Genomic DNA, 13,407 nt, shown 5'->3' with positions numbered 1-13,407 from the left:
CTATATTGGTGTTTAGGCCAGCCTACTTTGATTGTACAAGAATGATTAAAAATAGACTGTTTGAATGAAAATGTGTTTTTTGAAACATTTTTTGGGGGGTACTGTTATTTATTTCAAGAATGATTTTTGGGGAAATAAATTTCAACTCAATACTCAATGACATGCATCGATTCTGACCACCCAATTGCCTGTTATGACCAACATTGCTAGGGACCAATATTCTTACCCAGAATCTCCCCATGTGATATCATCTGATAGGTGGTCCTGACATTGACACTTGGAACAGATATAATTAGTTTATCCATGGCATGCAGATTCCTAACTTGATTGTAACTTTTACTCCAGTAAATAGGCTGGGGCAGATCCATTGTAACAACTGTAAACAAGGGAGAGTACCCTGAACAGAGAAGTAATATAGTTTGTACACAGGTTAGAATTCCAAGTAACAATTGTCCTGAGGATTCCAGATATCAACAGGTTTCAGACGATGCAGTTTCACTATATTTTTGATGGTCCTCAAACTTCCCGTTTTTTCTAATCCTTGTTTTACTACATATGTAGATGGTGGTTACCATCATGTCGTCATTGTCTTGACACTTCATGATAAGATGGCTTTACTTTGTGTGTTATCTATCGGCAGTCATAAAATAGAGGGGGTTTCAATTGTTTTTGAGTGCCACTCATATTTATTGAGGCTATGGAGCAATGGAGTTTTGTGTAGCTGTATTATCTGTTGTTGCAAAGATAACCTTATTAACATCAGGAAATGTAATGAGGAAGTTATAATCAGTGATCTGCAACACGGACGGATCCATGAAGTTCAGGATGGGGAGGTAGAGAGGGGTGATGGGTGGAGGGGTAGAGAGGGGGGGGGGGGGGGGGGGGGAGAGATAGTGTGGGCGCGGGGGGAGATACTTAGTGGTGAGGGGTAGGGTAACAGAGGGGGGGCAGCGGTCCCAGAGATCTGCATCGGGGAAGGCGCCCTAATATCTGCATCAATCTGTGCTGGGGCGGGGGGGGCCTAATATCTGCATCGATCTGTGCTGAGGGGGGGGGGGGGGGACCCTAATATCTGCATCAATCTGTGCTGAGGGGGGGGGACCCTAATATCTGCATCAATCTGTACTAATGGGGGAGGGGACCCTAATATCTGCATCAATCTGTGCTGAGGGGGGAGGACCCTAATATCTGCATCAATCTGTGCTAATGGGGGAGGGGACCCTAATATCTGCATCAATCTGTGCTAATGGGGGAGGGGACCCTAATATCTGCATCAACTGTTTGCTCTGACAACATTTACACAGCATTTCACTGATATACAATCTGCACTTGTTATACATGCAAGATTATATTTTCTGATTTGTTTATTCAGTGTTGATGATGACCTTTGATACAAGGCAACCTGAATGTTCAGTTAACATTAGCTCCGAGCAACAGAATATGGATGATGGAGGTAGCTGGAGGCAGAAATTCAATTTTTTCCCCAAAATGTTTTGTTTTAGCATATGCATTTGATTTTCAGAATACAAGTGAATGATCAAATCATCGAGGTTGATGGCAAGAGCCTAGTGGGAGTCACCCAGGCCTACGCTGCTAATGTTCTCCGCAATACTCAAGGGACTGTCAAGTAAGTGCTGCAGCAAACACAGATATTTCAACTAGTTGGACCTAGAATCTCTTTGTTATGTGTGCAAGGAGTAATTGTGTAATCAACAATAGACTAGGTGAGCTAAATCTAGCTTGTCAGAATTAAGTCCAGAATGTTGGTGGGTGTTTTGTTCACTGGGGAGCAAAGTACAAGTCACTTTTCACTGGTCTGGTAGCATTAGTGTACAGGAAATGGTTCTATTGTAGATATTCATTGTCCAACTCAGACTTTAATTTTTGGTTTTGTCATTTTTTATCTTTCTTTTGCCAGGTTTCTGATTGGCCGAGAGAAGGACCCGAGCAAGAGTGAGGTCGCCAGGTTGATTCAGCAGTCGCTGGAGCAGGACAAGCGGCGGGAGGATCTACGGAGGCAGGAACTGGAACGCCGGGCGAACGAGGAACGCATACGGAAGGAGGAGGAGAGGATGCGGCTAAAGGAGGAGCTGGTGCCAAGAGATGAGGTCCTGGAACACGAACTCAAGGATCACGATCAGATGGAGCCCCAGCAAAGTCACATGTCGGAGTCGGAAAAGGTGGGAATTGACAGGAAGTTGTGATTTACACAATTGTCATCCTCTACTTATAAACTAAACTGAGTTGAGTTGCTCACATTCTATCCAGGAAAATCCTTGAAATCCGTTGATAGTTTGTGAATAGGTTGAAGTGGTTAGAACACTTGGTCACGCTGAACTTGTTTCCAATACTCATATTGTACACTCACTTACACTGCGATAGAAGCAGCACATTTGAATATCGAAAAGATTTCTTCCTGTATTTACTCTCTTGTTTATTGGAACTACTTCTCAACTGAAAATGTGCTACTTCATATAAATTTTCTTTAATAAAATCTCAGCTGTTACCTGCATGATTGGTTGGATTTAAAGAAAAGAAAAACATTCAACTTTATGGTTAACAACTTCTGGAAAGCCAATCTTTTGTTTAACGTAACTACTTCTCAAGAAAATTTGCTAGTTCACATAATTCTTTTAATTTTCTTGTTCCCAAAAGAATCTACGTTGTTATTTGCATCATTGTTTAGATGTAAAGCAGTTGTAGAAATTGGCACTCGTCCTTTTGTCCTTGACAAATATATGAAATTTAGGAATTTGTGATTTGTGTTTAGTTTGTCAAAACTAAAAACTTAATATTTTATAAAAAGCTCTCAACATAAGAAAAAATATATGTGTGGATACATTTATATATATAGACAAGTTATTTCATGCCCAAAGTGGCAAGTGTCTGAGACCTGTATCACCTTCAGCTTTCTTTCTGCATTAAACTAACGTAAAATGCTGCTTCAATCAATCAATCAATCAATCAATCAATGTGACAAGTAAAAGATTTTCCATTTGTGTTTAGGGCATCGTTGAGGACCAGGAAAAGGCTACATCATTAGACATGGTAGAGGGGGCACCTGCTGCAGGGGAGGCAACTCCAATGTCTATGCCATCTGGGATGGACAGTGACATGAGTTCCCCCGAGGACGACTTGGAGAAGCCGACTGTGGAGGTGTTTGAGCTTCCCGACAGCAGTAGTGACTCCATGTCGCCGGAAATGAAGATAGACGCACTGTTTATTAAGTTAAAGGAGGTAAGAAACTCGATTTAGCAAAGTTTTAACTAAGGAATTGGAAGAAATATACTTTCTTAAGAATGTATACCATTATTAAATTTAACCACAGAATATTAAAGTTCCACACTACTGGCATTGAGGTATTTCTGCCATGATATTCATGGAATTCAGTGTACTAAGGCAACTTCTTCATGAGGATTCCGGTTAAAGATAAGTCCCACGCTACCTACCCTTGTTGTTCGAGGCGACATAATGGTTGGCTGGTCAGGCGTGGTGACTTGGTGGATACCTTGATAGCGTGTCATTGTACGCCAACAGCGTGGATCATTGCTCATTATTTCAATCGCTGGTTTGTTGGTCTAGTTTTGATTATTTACATCCTGCGGTCACATAGCTGGAATCTTGCTGAGTGCAGAATTAAACTAGTAACAAACAAACTCGGAACATATCTTGATATGACGATATCTCCACTAAATGGTCATATTTCATTTTCAGTCTCATTACAAGAATGCTGTTGCTGATGCAGAGTTGGCCAAATTGAGGGCAAAGGTAAGAGTTTCTCTTGACATCAACTTGTCTGTTGTATTGAACATTCCTGAACACACTTGATGTCATACAAATTTGTTGTCAACCAACTGTTGTGAAAGGATTTTATTTTAACAGTTCACTGGAACAACCATCAGTCCTCTAACTTAATATGTGAATTAACTGATAGATTTTCAAATCATGGATACATGGTATTATCACTGTGTATATTTCTCAACTTGAGTGCCGGGTTTCGGGACTGGGTGAAGGAAAACTATTTTCCACACAACTTATTAGAATCAGCTGACAGTGTTGAAAAATCTAAATAATATTTGCAGTGTGTTGACAGCACAAAATACAGGATTGTGGCACTGATGTAATAGAGGTAGTGTTCTTAAAATTATTAGCAATGGGAAGTATTGTTTAATGTCCGCAAAGCAGGGTTTCCAGACTACCATGGTTGCACTATATCCATGTTCTCCTTCTCCAGATTATCCTACTGGACAAAGCGGAGACACAGAGGAAGCAGCTAGAGAAGAAGAATGAGGAACTGACACAGAAGTTGAAGGAGGGGGAGAAATCCCATGAAAATACACGCAAGGAGCTGGCTCACTACCAGGTAGGACCGACACTTAAATACAGTCGTGTATAGGGAACAAAATGATGAGGAGTTCAACTAATGTACTGAAATTGAACAAGACAGATGTCCAGTACCCTTTGGAATATAAGGAATGTATTGGAAAAGCAATCTTTTGTATAGCTAATTAAGCAGTGTTTGAAATAATTTTAAAACCCAACAAGGCAGGTGACCCATAAATGTTGCCTACCAATCTTCAAAGTTACTGTCCACATTCTGACGTCCTGATTCAGATGAAATAATGCAAACAATAACAAGAGAATCTACAAGTTAGTTATCATAAAACTGAATATGTGAGTAGTTTTAAAATGATCTACCAGATAGTCAGGCAGGTAATTATAAATTTCATGCAGCCCGACAGAAAAGTAACAAGCCATGGGCAGTGGGCAGGCAGATGTTTTGGACACTGTATCTAAGTAATACATTTTGACAGACAAAATGAGAAAAAAAACCATGGTTATTTGCCATTTATTAATTAATGACTTCAACTCATTTGCTTATTCATTTAGGCAACTGCTTGTTAAGGAATTATGTTGCATATAAACCCATGATTTCCAGGATCTAATGGAGGGATCACAGGGCCAGTATATTATGCTTGAAAAGAAAATGAAGGCTGATTTCACAGCCTTGGAGAAGAAGTACCACAAGGCCAAGAAGCTAATTAAGGATTACCAACTCAGGTGAGCTGCACCCACTATCAGACTGCATCAGCAGCAGGTCGTTCAGGCCTCCAGGATTCATGTACCTGATTGTATTTGAGAATTATGCCTTATTCGTAATACTATATTCCTTCACATCCTATAGAAAAGATAGCCAACTCTTGCTTTAGATGCCAGATTAATATCATGATGAGGGGAAATAAAATGTATGCATCATTGTCATCAGATAATTTGATATACATGCTGGTCCAAAAGTATTACTTTAGATTAATTATGGAAAAGGTGAAAACTTATCACAGACTTAATTGAAAATTATTGGATGTCTCAAAATATTATACATGTTTTAACGAGACACCTTTTTGCGTAAGGCCGCCTCTGTGGTCTAGTGGGTAGACAACTGCCTGGAGAACGGAAGAGGTCTGTGTTTTGATCCCTTGCCACATCATGCCAGTCGTTAAAAGATGTTATTTTTTGTTGCCCTGCCTGGCACTCGATATTCAGGGGATAAGACAAGGACTGATCGGTTCAGAGTGTACTGTGTCTGATTTGGGTGTCCCTGTTAAACTGCAGCATGGTAACTCAGTGGTCTAGCACTATTAGACCGGCATACTTTTGGAGTAGTCCACATGTGGATGCCCGTTGCTGTGGAATTGTAATAATCATGACACAAAGTTAAACCCTATTTCCTGTCACCTTTTCCCGCACATTCTGATTGTCCAAAAGCCTATCTATATACTCTGTTGTTGTGCTGCAGAGAGAAGGACTTCATCCAGGAGCGGGAATCTCTTATACAACAGCAGTCGGAGAAGGATCAGCAGTACAACGCTCTGGTCAAGTCGCTCAAGGATAGGGTCAGTAGTGTGCCATGGATGTTCAGTTGTGGTTGTTTTATCTCTGTGAATTACTTACATTTACCATTTCTCAAACAAAGTGGTTGAAAAGTGCTGGAATGGTATTAATATACATGAAAAGTACTGGAATTTTAACAGAAACCAATATCTCCTTGAAAGATTACAAAAATACTTCTTTCTCTAATTTCACAGCACTTTTGGCTTCCCTGTTATGAGATTGAACAACATCTAGGTTCCTCTTAGCATCAGGTGACTCACTGTTAAAGAGAACTTGATGCTCTAAGACTGTTGATTGATCAGTTTGGGATGCATAATAATGTTTCTTTCTCCTGAAAAAGTGCTAGAATTTTTATCTCTGGGATCTGAATGAACCCTGCATGTACTGTCGAGGTCAATGTGAGGATCCCCGCATCTGGGCCCCATCCCACTGAGTAATCCTTATCTTAATAATTGTAAGTCAGTGTTATAGATTGGGAGTTAGGATTGTCTTACTGCTAAGATTGCTTTTTGGAGTGGGGCCCTGGTGTCTGATTTTGCCCCAAATGGCATCCTTGGCAACAATGATCCAACATTAACACGACTCCCTCACCCTCTGACCGTCCTTCTGCAGATATTCCAGCTGGAGAAGGACCTGATCCAGGCCCGGCAGGCAGCTGGTCTGCCTGTTGACTTGTCCACGGACACATCCAAGGACAACGAAGAATCGGAGGTCGTGAAGGCTATCACCACCTCCAATGGACTGGGTAAGATCTGGTGGTGGAAGTAGTAGATTGGTAACAGTTTAATTGCTTTGTATCTTTCCACAGTCACATTTGTGATACATATAGATATTTGTAACATAAAGTTTTTTCATAGATCATCTGGCTATTCTTCCTTACAAATGTCTGCACATAGTTAGCATACCACTGATGCATCTGCCAGTTAGCATTATTACCCAAAGCCAGGGATTTTTGTCAAAAAAATGTTTTGCCCATATGGTCTCACCCATTGAATATAAATGTTTTTGACATGAGATTACACTTAAGTTTTCTCTCTGGCCAGTTATTGTAGCGCATTTGTGCAAGTGGAATAACATGGTTCATGGGCTTTTAGTTTGCGTTTAGTTTGTGTTTTGTCTTCACTTGTTACTTGCCTGTAACATTTACGTTGCTTATAAATTATGCTGGTTTCTTGGAAGGAAGTGGTACCCCCTTCTTTGTAAACCACAAAGTATATTCTTCGGGAAGCAGTACATTTCAAATACAGACTTCCCAATACCAACTTTGTGTTTATAGAAGACACCACGTCAAGTTTATCATCAGCCAAACAGTCCCGGGATGACCTCTCAGAAATATCTACAGGGTCCGACCATTCCAACTCAGAACCAGTCACAACTCCAGGTACATGCTCCTACACATTGTACACCTGCTACTCAGAGAAGCAGCCCTCAGGATGCCGGGATTGAATTGCTGCTCAGCAACCGATGCTGGTCGTAATGGGCAACTTACGGATCAGTGCGTCAGACTTGGTGACATATCAGTCACTGGATTGTCTGGTCCAGACTCGACTATTTACAGGGTGTCCTTGTAAAGTGGGAATATTGCTGAGTGAGGCGTTAAACAACAAGCAAACAAACAAACAGAACACAGTGAAATAGTCCGAGATGACCAGTTTACTATATCAATTTATCCTACCTGTATCTGTTTGGAGTATTCGGGGCACGGGTGGCCAAGACGTTCTAAGGCACCGTGATTAGCTATGCAGAGCTGCATACCTCAGGCGTGCCTAGTCATGGGTTCAAAGCAAAGCAATAGAATGCAAACCAAGTAGTAGGATTTTAAAAATATTAATCCATAAAATATTTGAGCACCTTAACATGCTTCATATAACCACCTACAGCTACTAGGTAACACATAACATAGCTGCTAGATGTGCTCTTACACCAGCCAGAGTGAAATGCCAGCTTACCGTGTAGACACGGGGTAGAATACGTCTTCAGCAACCCATGCTTGCCGTAAAAGACGACTATGCTTGTTGTAAGAGGAGACTTATGGGATCGGGAGGTCAGGCTTGCTGACTTGGTTGATGCATGTCATCGTATCACAGTTGCAGGGATTGATGCTCATGATGTCAATCACTGGCTTGTCTGGTCCAGACTCGATTATTTACAGACCGCCGTCATATAGCTGGAATATTGCTGGGTGTGGCGTTAAACAAAAAACAAAGATAGATGACTCTTTGACTGTTGGGCCAATGATGTCATGACTAAATTCATAGTGGCACTTGATCATATGTAATGAATGACTGATCAGATACTGAATCTAATGTGTTATGAGGCAGGCTTAGGTTGACAGCATCTTGTGGCAGTAGTCAGTGGTGCCTTTCTTGATCAAGGAAATCAAATCAATTTCATTTATCTTATCGAGAAGAATATGACAATATTTGTGTTGAACACGTAAGTACTGACACAATGAACATAAGACTATGGTAGAAGAATGTTCTGCAGTAGAAATAGCTGGAGCACTTTGTGTTGACACAGCATTGGGGATGTGGCTGAATGTTGGTGGTGCTGGGTAGCATGAATTTGGGGAATTTGAATGATTTCTAAATTTATTTTTAATGTTTCCAAATTCAGTTTTTTTGTTTTCTTGTTTAGTAACTATTCTTGAATTTTTTGTTACTGACCTTTTGATTAGTAACTGCTGTGAATATCATATTCATTTTTGCTGTCTGTGATAATATTATAAAGGTGTCTCGGATGTCAACAGAAATACAGAAATGAACACTGAGGCTTGGAAAGTATTTAATGGAAGCTATCCTGTAAGTTCTGTTTGAAGATGGTCAATGATCATTCGATATCTACGTGTTCCGGGCCATGTTTCATTGCTGTGATGTATCTGTGATATTGCTGACTCTGACACCTCTAGTCACTGACTGCTTGGACTTAAGCGATTCATGTGTATAAGACAAGTTTATTCAGGTGATATGCCATCTTCAGATATCATCAATGATATGGAGAAGTCCCCCACCAAATCCGAGTCCGCCCAGGACCTGGGGTCGGTGCCCTCCACCCCGCTCCTCGACACCTCCGCCCACCGCGCCAAGGCTCAGCTTGCTAGCGGCATGGGTGCTAGGAGGCCCCCAACAAAGAGGTCAAAGGTGAGATTTGCATATGCATTACAAGTAAGCTTGTGGAACTTAAGACATGATTAGTCCTGTTCTTATGTTTGTCGGGGCGGTCGGGTAGCCTAGTGGTTAAAGCGTTCGCTCATCACGCTGAAGACCCAGGTTCGATTCCCGACATGGGTACAATGTGTGAAGCCCATTCCTGGTGTCCCCCGCCGTGATATTGCTGGAATATTGCTAAAAGCGGCGTAAAACCATACTCACTCACTCACTCACTCACTCACTCACTCTTATGTGACTCGGCTGATTGGTGTCATTAAGCCCCAAAGATGTGGAATCGGCATTCATGCTTTCAGTCTTTTCCCAGCCCAGACATTATGATTAATAATATATACTCCTCAAAAGAAGTAAAGGACCACCCAATTTTTTCATGTTACTATAGTTAATCTGTCATGGCATACAGATTTACTATAGCAATGTGAAAGAAGCGGGCATGATAGATTCACTAGAGTAATATGAACGAACCGGGTAGTCCTTAACCTCTTTAGAGTAGTATAGCTTCAGTATTGCTGGCTGCAGAATTAGGGTGAACCCCATAGGGATTCCAGGTAAGATTCCAGGTAAGAATATTGGTCCCCAGCAACCAATACTTGTCATATGAGGTGACCAAATGGAACGGGTGGTCAGACTCGGTGACTTAGTTGATTGCGTGTCAACGTACCCCGATCACTGGATTATCAGCTTGGATCGTTGCTCACAATATCAATCACTGGACTTGATTATTTACAAGCCACCATCATATAGTTGCAATACTGCTCACTCTTCTTAGATTTTCAAAGCAATTATTTCCATTGTGGCTGTTTGTAGTCGTCTGAGAGTGACCAGGACACTAACGACACAGACAGTCTGAGGCACGATGGCAGCGAGAGTGGTTTGGAAACGTGGATAAAGCATGACAGGTAGGACAGTGTGTGTGTATGTATGTGTGTGTGTGTGACTCCGCTGGATTTCTGTAACATCTCACAGCCTCCACTAGTCATAGGGACCATGTCAAAATCAATCTGGGTCAAGGGACCATGTCAAAATCACAATGGGGCAATAAAAACACAGGACTCTAATGCAGGCAGGAACACAAAACACAAATGGACTTGACAGGATATTGTTTGAAATATAAATTATAAAACTTATTGTTCAAGCATCATAATCCTTGTGTTGAATTGTGTATATATATTCTTGGTCAAGAAATTACAGTACATGTATTAAAACTGTGTAATCATTTCCTTTTAATAATGTTAGGTCATTTACAAAACTTATTTGCTTCTCTGATATCAAATATTTCACATACGAAAATCAAGATGGAGGAAATGGAATTTTGCAAGAGGGGGATCCAGCCTGCACATAATCATTTGAATCTCCTATCTTCATCTTGCCCTTCACTGGATTTTTAATGTAAATAATGACATCAATTCCGCAAGCTAAGGTTACTGGACAGAAGGAGGTTGTCTGGCTATACTGGCTAAAATCACTGAGTTCTTCAGTTGGTAGTAGAAAAGCTAGCATTTTGACATGGTTCCCCATTTAGCAGCATTGCCCACCGTAAACAGCTCCTGAGTGTTGCTGCTTGCAGATCGGTACGTGCTGTGGATGGTGATGCTCTTTTCTATCAGCTGTGTTGGGAGAAGGAATATTAATACAACATTCTTATATGACCTTTTACCTATTTTATGTTTGGAGGTCAGACAAAGTGAAATATGGATACAATATATATGTGAATTACCAATGGGAAAATAATTCTATAATTGTAAATATGACATCTTTCACACATGATTCGGGCTTTAAGATGTTCATACTCATTAATAATGCCAGACCAATTGATCTTTTAAGGACCGGTCTACGTTTAGAAAAATAAAGAAATAAATTATTTTGTTTGAAATTAAACTGAAATATTCATGAAAACAATTTTGATTTTAATCTTGCATATTGTCAAGGATTATCCTTAAGACAAGAAATTAGATTGGTCTGGTACTTTGAATATGTAAAGGTTATATTTCTACACTCTGTTAGAGTAGCTTAAAGGGGAAGTGTACACGCAAAAATCACTTTCTTTCTTTTTCTAAACAAAACGCAGTTTTAGAATTAGTTAGTATCTGTGTTTGAAAATATACACTCATTTTTTTTCACAGTGAAAGTAGGAAGCTCACAATAGTGTGAAAGTGATATGCCGTTATGAGGCCTTCGTTTTACGAGCGAAATAGGCCTGAGTTATCCCCCTTAGATTATGACGTAATTGGTGCCAATTCAACTGGGTCCCTGTCTATTCTCAACGCAAACGATATCAAGGACCAGTTTGCGGTAAAACAACATGGTCTACGACACACTCCGGCGCAGTGGTGACTCAGCATAACACAATTCTGGCTGGCATCTGAGATGCTAGAATCACAAAACTGTACCTACACCACGTGAAGCGGCTCTAACAAAGCATGATGACGTCATAATGTTTATCAATTGGCACCAATGACGTCATATTGCAAGGGACATAAGCCATGGTGTTTTTGTTATGGAAATAGAACACTTGGTAAATGTGAAAAATATAAATCGTTTTAGTGCAAAAAATATGTTAATTAAATATGATGTTTTTATATTTTTGTCTATGTCACTTCTATGTTAACACTTTTAATGTGGAAAAAGTACAAGAAAAAAAGGTTCATTTCCGTGTGAACTTGCCCTTTAACCATGACTGACATGTAGTGTGATGATAATATACTCATTAATGTTCCTTTGGAGTAGAGTAGAGTAGAGTTTTTCCAGTCATCTGCTCGTCTGATGCATGTCATATCATCATCCTCACTCATAGCTGCATCTCACTCAATGATACATCAGTCCCATTATAATATTCTTCATGCTTCTCACATCCTTCTAGTCATTGGATGAATAGATCAAGTCTGTAACTAGTTGTGTTACAGATAGTTTTTTTCTCTTGTAACATCTCATTCTATCTGCATGAGAAAACTTATTGCAATCAGTTACTCATCTTTGAAAGTTAATCTCATATGGTTTTCTTTTCCACTGATACTTGACATCTCAATTCTTCATCTCAGCAGATATCTGTGATTGTTGAGAGATAATGCATTGCAGACTTTAATTTTAGCGTAATTGTTTGATTGTTCATGCATTATGTTAATGCATAATGCATTGTATACTTACAGTTGGTATTTTGGTGTGTTAATCTATCCCAGACCTTCAGCTGTCACATCCGAAGTGATGTGATGAATCTTGTCTTGTTTTTAAAATCTATAAAGGACAAGGTCATTGAAACGTAAGAAGAATGTCCCTTGCTTCTAACGAACATGTCCTCTTTTCATACCATGCTTCCTGTTTTGTATTACATTGTAAACTACAAAATCCAAAATTAACCTTAATATTTCTGTGTAATTAGATTTAGTAGCCACATGTGATATTGTTCAGCTTGATGCTAAAGAAGCAGGCCCCGGTTCTCTATGCATATCAACTACATCTTCAGTATGATAGCGGCAGCAGCTGTATCATTAAGATAGCTATATACCCTGTAGAGCTAGTTTATAACATAGGTGGCAGATAGTGATTCTCTCTTTGTCTGCTCACCTAGACTGCCAGCCTTCATCTATCTGTAAGTAACTCATTCTTGTAAGACTTGTCATTAAAGCACATTAACATCTGATTGGAATGTTTTCAATTTGATTCGAAAATATTTGTTTCTGAGGGAAATATGATGAAGTTTTATTCGACATAACACTAATATTTTGGGATACAGTTACCTCGGTGAAAGATGTGACACTTTTTTTCATATTTTATGCAGAAAATTAGATACCTTAGCTACTGACACAAATTGCTAATTTAATTTTGTTGTGGAATTTGTTTTAAAATTTAATTTAAAAAAGTTACACCCTGGGGACAATGACAAACCTTACAATTTTAGCTACTGCATGCTCTAGGCTTAGAAAGTCTTGTGCAGTTATGTGTGCATTGCATTTTGCTCTTACGATATCTTTGTTTCAGTGAAATGTTACAATGTTTTCATACTTAAGATAATTTATGCTATATTTGCCAACTTCATTTAATATTGTATGTTGTGTAATTTTGTTTTCAAATATTATGAGTTAAAATGATGCATTCAAACAGAATCAATCAATACATCATTCTTTAGAATCAAATTTTCAAAAAATCATGATTTCGATCCTTTTCATAAACTGGGCCACAGTCTTGTGTCGTCATTTTAACACCGTTTTCAGCTCTGTGGTTATCAGACTCTGTGGCTATACCTTTTTTCTGCTTGCATTTCTGTTTGTTCACAAGGAATGTAGATCTAACTTGAATGTTCAATATTCCAATTTGGGGACATTAAAAATGTACCAAAAAATATAAATTTGACCAC

General features: G+C 39.5%; 1 protein-coding gene across 10 annotated transcripts in view; it reads left to right on the top strand.

Annotated features, from left to right (window-relative positions):
- LOC139463935 (neurabin-1-like) overlaps positions 1-13,407 on the top strand; it is a 118,530-nt gene that overhangs the window by 89,894 nt on the left and 15,229 nt on the right. For 9 of the 10 annotated variants that reach the window (XM_071245386.1, XM_071245387.1, XM_071245383.1 and 6 more), the window contains 11 exons: positions 1,523-1,627; positions 1,919-2,180; positions 3,007-3,237; positions 3,715-3,768; positions 4,235-4,363; positions 4,940-5,061; positions 5,795-5,891; positions 6,502-6,634; positions 7,166-7,270; positions 8,869-9,029; positions 9,864-9,955. In XM_071245386.1, the coding sequence (XP_071101487.1) occupies positions 1,523-1,627; positions 1,919-2,180; positions 3,007-3,237; positions 3,715-3,768; positions 4,235-4,363; positions 4,940-5,061; positions 5,795-5,891; positions 6,502-6,634; positions 7,166-7,270; positions 8,869-9,029; positions 9,864-9,955 (1,491 nt within the window). The remainder of the gene's footprint in view (positions 1-1,522; positions 1,628-1,918; positions 2,181-3,006; positions 3,238-3,714; positions 3,769-4,234; positions 4,364-4,939; positions 5,062-5,794; positions 5,892-6,501; positions 6,635-7,165; positions 7,271-8,868; positions 9,030-9,863; positions 9,956-13,407) is intronic. The other variant, XM_071245385.1, reaches the window with a different exon arrangement.

This window comes from Haliotis cracherodii, unplaced genomic scaffold (genome assembly GCF_022045235.1).
Source record: "Haliotis cracherodii isolate W230 unplaced genomic scaffold, xgHalCrac1.p SCAF_16, whole genome shotgun sequence".
NCBI classification, from domain to species: Eukaryota; Metazoa; Mollusca; class Gastropoda; order Lepetellida; family Haliotidae; genus Haliotis; species Haliotis cracherodii.
The sequence above is the reverse complement of the archived record's forward strand: the minus strand, read 5'-3'. Positions and strand labels throughout refer to the sequence as shown.